Here is a 3,858-nt window from a genome sequence, read left to right as displayed (position 1 = left end):
CCGCGGGGCCGCCCGACGACGAACGAGGACGACTCGCCCGCGCTAATGCGCGACGAGGCGGCCGCCGGCTCCCAGGACTCGCTGCTGGACAGTGGCGGCGGGGGTCGAGGCCGGGGAGGCGGCGGGCGCTCGGGCCCCTCCTGCGCCTCGGAGCACGAGCTTCGCGTAGTCTCGCCGGTCTTCCTGCAGCTGCCCAGCTACGAGGAGGTCAAGTACCTACCCACCTACGAGGAGTCCATGCGGCTGCAGCAGCTCAGCCCCGGGGAGGTCGTGCTGCCCGTGTCGGTGCTCGGCCGCCCGCGAGGCGGCGGCGGCGCCGGGGAGTCCGACGGCGGCGAGGGCCGCTTCCCGCTCATCTGAGCGTCCGCGGCCGCTCGAGGACCGCGCGGACCGAGCTGGGCTAGGGGAGGCTGCGGGTGGGACGCAACGACCGAGGTGGCCGCTGCCACCGCCGACTGCCTCAGACCCCGCCTGGCACCCGGGGCGAATCGCCTGGCGCCTGGGTTGGAGTCACCCTCACTCCCGCTTTCCCTCGGGATCTTAAGTTTCCCTATGTTTCATTCGGTTCAAGGAAACGTTAGGCGCGCGCGGCGGGGGCGACAGCAGCGGACGAGGCTGGAGCGCAACTTCGAAGGACGTGCCCGCCCTCAGCCTCTCCGCAGACCTGTGTTCACTCGTAAGTGCCTGCTTTCCGAATCAAAGAGAACACGTGAGACCTTTAGTGCGTCGGGAGAAAGGCAGTAACCTTTAGGGATGAGGGGAAAGGGACGCGGTTCCATACCTCTGCCTCTCGCCTGGACGGGTCACGGTCTCCCAAGATGGGCGGAGGGCGAGGAGCGGTAGGGCGCGCGGCGGCTGGAGACTGCTGCGCGCGGTCGGGGAGAGCAGCACCTAGGTAGGATGGAGTCCCTCCTTCCCTTGCGGAGAACCCCCCAAAAAACCCCCTTGGTATCTTCCTGGCCAAGCATAGTCACAGCGGATGGCTCCCGATACCGGGAGGGATACCCGTGATATCCAGTTAGGTGCTGTAGCTATCGAAGATGGGCGATGAGGTATATCCGGAGACCGTGTTCTTAAGGTACAGTTGGACTTCTAACTTCTCAATAACTGAGAAGATATTTATATTTATTTGTCTTTTATTTTTATATTTTTACCATGTATTGAACGTATCAGGAGTGTATTTGTGCAATTAATGACAAGATAATCGCCTTTTCCTCTTTTTTAGGCCTTAATGGCCTGGGAATTGTCTGTCATTATTGTTTAATAAAATATTGGACATGATTTCATTTACAACGGGGAAAAAAGGAGGCATGGTCAAACGAGAAAACATGTGACATAAAACACGTGAAGGCTATCTTATTTTCACTATTTGAGAAGAATATATTTTATTTTTAGTACTGTGGCATAATATGCAACTTTTTGTAATGACTATAGATTGTGTAGTCTAGGTTTTAATTGTATCATTCACCACATAGTTATATGTAGAAATGATTGATACATATACTCCATACCATGAAGCACGATGTCATGCGCTTTTCCCTTTATTTTAAAATACATTCCACACCATGACACAAAACGTAAGAACTTGTGACTTTTCAAAGCCATAATTGTGCGAGTGTTGTACTACAGAAGGATTTAGTCAACATGTCCTAAGAAAAAATTAACGTCATTGTTTCAGTTCTACCATTCTATGAAATGTTCTTTAAGCAAATGGTAATATAAAATAATATATTAAAATGCATTATGTATAATGTACATATGCGCATAGTCTGTGTACAATATACACATTGTATACCATATAATAACTACAGTTTATGACTGCCACGAAAGGAAAAGAAGGAAAACAAAAGGTTTTTCTGCCTGGGTAAGGATGAATGTTACATTAAGAAAGATTTTACATGTGAGCCTCACATATCTATCTAGAAACGTTCTTATGATTGAAAAAGCTTGACAGTCCTAAGATTGTATTAGAAGAAACTGATTTGACTAATTTGAGAAGTGATTTAATTGTGAGATTAATTTGAGAAAATGACTTAAACTTTTAAAAGCTAATAGAAAAAGTCTGACAGTTCTAAGAAGTCTGAATTGTAATAGAAGAGAATGGTCTACTCTAAACTGCTAAAAGCTAATGACCCTGTCATTAAGAGTGTTAATGAAAACACAGAAAAACATTAAAATCTTTCTCTGTGCAAATCGTATCAGATGTGTGACTATATGGCAATGTATTAAAATATGAAATGTGTCTTTGTTATTTAAAAGCAATTTTAAGCTGTGATTGGCAAAACAATGAGTTGAGACTATTTGAAATTGAGAATGGTACAAGATTTAATGAAATCACATCGTATTGAATAATTGCATATATTAATGTTATTCAGACACTATAAATTTCAGTTACATGTGGCTATCAATACCACCCACCTTTCAAACAAACAGGAAAGTTGCCATAATCTTTTAAATTATTTATCCTTTGAGGGTATTCTGTTTTAGACACATCTTAAAATTCACCCACCCAAAACATCAATATGACTATCCAAGTACCAGTATGTGAAGTATATCCTATATGTTGCTATTACTAGCATCTCGAGCTTTGCAACAAAATCTTGTAAAAATACACTTATAATATGAATCAAGTGTATTTCCCTTGTAGCAACTATGGAACATTTCTCTCCCTAGAATTCAGAATGTCTATAATGTAATACTAGTCATGCAGTGAGGTTCCATTGAATTTTAAGGTTACAACAGATTTTACACTTTTTTTTTCTCCTACACATCTCACAAGCTTTTATGCACACCTCTCAGTTAATAAAAACAAGTTTGACTCTGGTTTTTTTTCTTGCACTTCATTGATTTACCAAGCACAATTTTGTGGGGGAAAAAATTCTTAAAAACCATTTTTATTAGTGATAAATAAACATGTTTCATGGTAACATACACACACACACACACACACATATAACATACCCTGTTAATACACATAGAACCTATGTGTTCACAACGCTAGAATGCCTGGATAGAAACATTTTTAAAGCACTAAGGGTGGTATCTAGGTGTATCAGTTTTATAGATTTCACCTGGAAGTTATTTATTACATAGAACTGGTAGAAAATAGAAATGTAGAAAACATTAATGTAGAAAAATTATTTTCTCACCTGAAAATAATTAGTGATCAGATGCTGATTTTACTTATTTGCAATATTTTTTTATATAGGTGAGGGCACACAAACACATATATATATGCACATATTTATATATATATAAAATCAGTTGCTTAAAAGCATGACTGTTTTCATATTTTTCAATTATGTGTATTATATAATTATATATATGTATACACACATATATGAAATCTGTTGCTTAAAAGCAATTTGTTGTTGGTGTTCAATATCATAAACAAGGGGGAAATGTCTTCTTGAGATAGAATGATAGTTTCAAGAGGCCACTAATTCAACCATGGAAAATGGCTTTGGCAATTATGCCAAAGGGCATGAGGTATACTATAGAAGGAAAACAAGATTCAATTGTAAAGGATGAAGGGAATATTAAGGAAATGGCCTCAACAGTTTAAAAGGCATTATGCTGAGTACCTCAATGTTGTACTTGATGTATACAGTTTCTCTCAAGTGGAATAAAGGAAACAGCTCACAGCTGGAACTTACTATGTTATAAACACAAATATGGTGTTCAGATTTATGTTCTGCATTGACTTCTGTAAAAATTGCATGAACATAATTACTGTGCATTTCCTGATTGAAAGAAACAATGACGAGTAGTTTTATCTTGAGCAGGCCAGCATTAACCATCTCTCCAAAACTGTACGTTGCAGACAACCAATCAGTAATAGAATATTTGGCAAGTTTG

The 3,858-nt window shown here is 41.2% G+C and overlaps 1 protein-coding gene across 1 annotated transcript in view; it reads left to right on the top strand.

The window, feature by feature from the left end:
• Positions 1 to 3,215, top strand: part of C1H3orf80 (chromosome 1 C3orf80 homolog) — a 5,586-nt gene extending 2,371 nt beyond the window's left edge. Inside the window, exon 2 of the mRNA XM_034663778.1 lies at positions 1 to 3,215. This exon is cut by the window's left edge and continues 24 nt beyond it. Coding sequence (XP_034519669.1) covers positions 1 to 360 — 360 coding nt within the window. The 3' untranslated portion in view covers positions 361 to 3,215.
• The last annotated feature ends 643 nt before the right edge of the window (positions 3,216 to 3,858 follow it).

Source organism: Ailuropoda melanoleuca, chromosome 1, assembly GCF_002007445.2.
Source record: "Ailuropoda melanoleuca isolate Jingjing chromosome 1, ASM200744v2, whole genome shotgun sequence".
Taxonomy (NCBI): Eukaryota; Metazoa; Chordata; class Mammalia; order Carnivora; family Ursidae; genus Ailuropoda; species Ailuropoda melanoleuca.
Note: the sequence above shows the minus strand (reverse complement) of the source record. Positions and strands in the feature narration are given on the sequence as shown.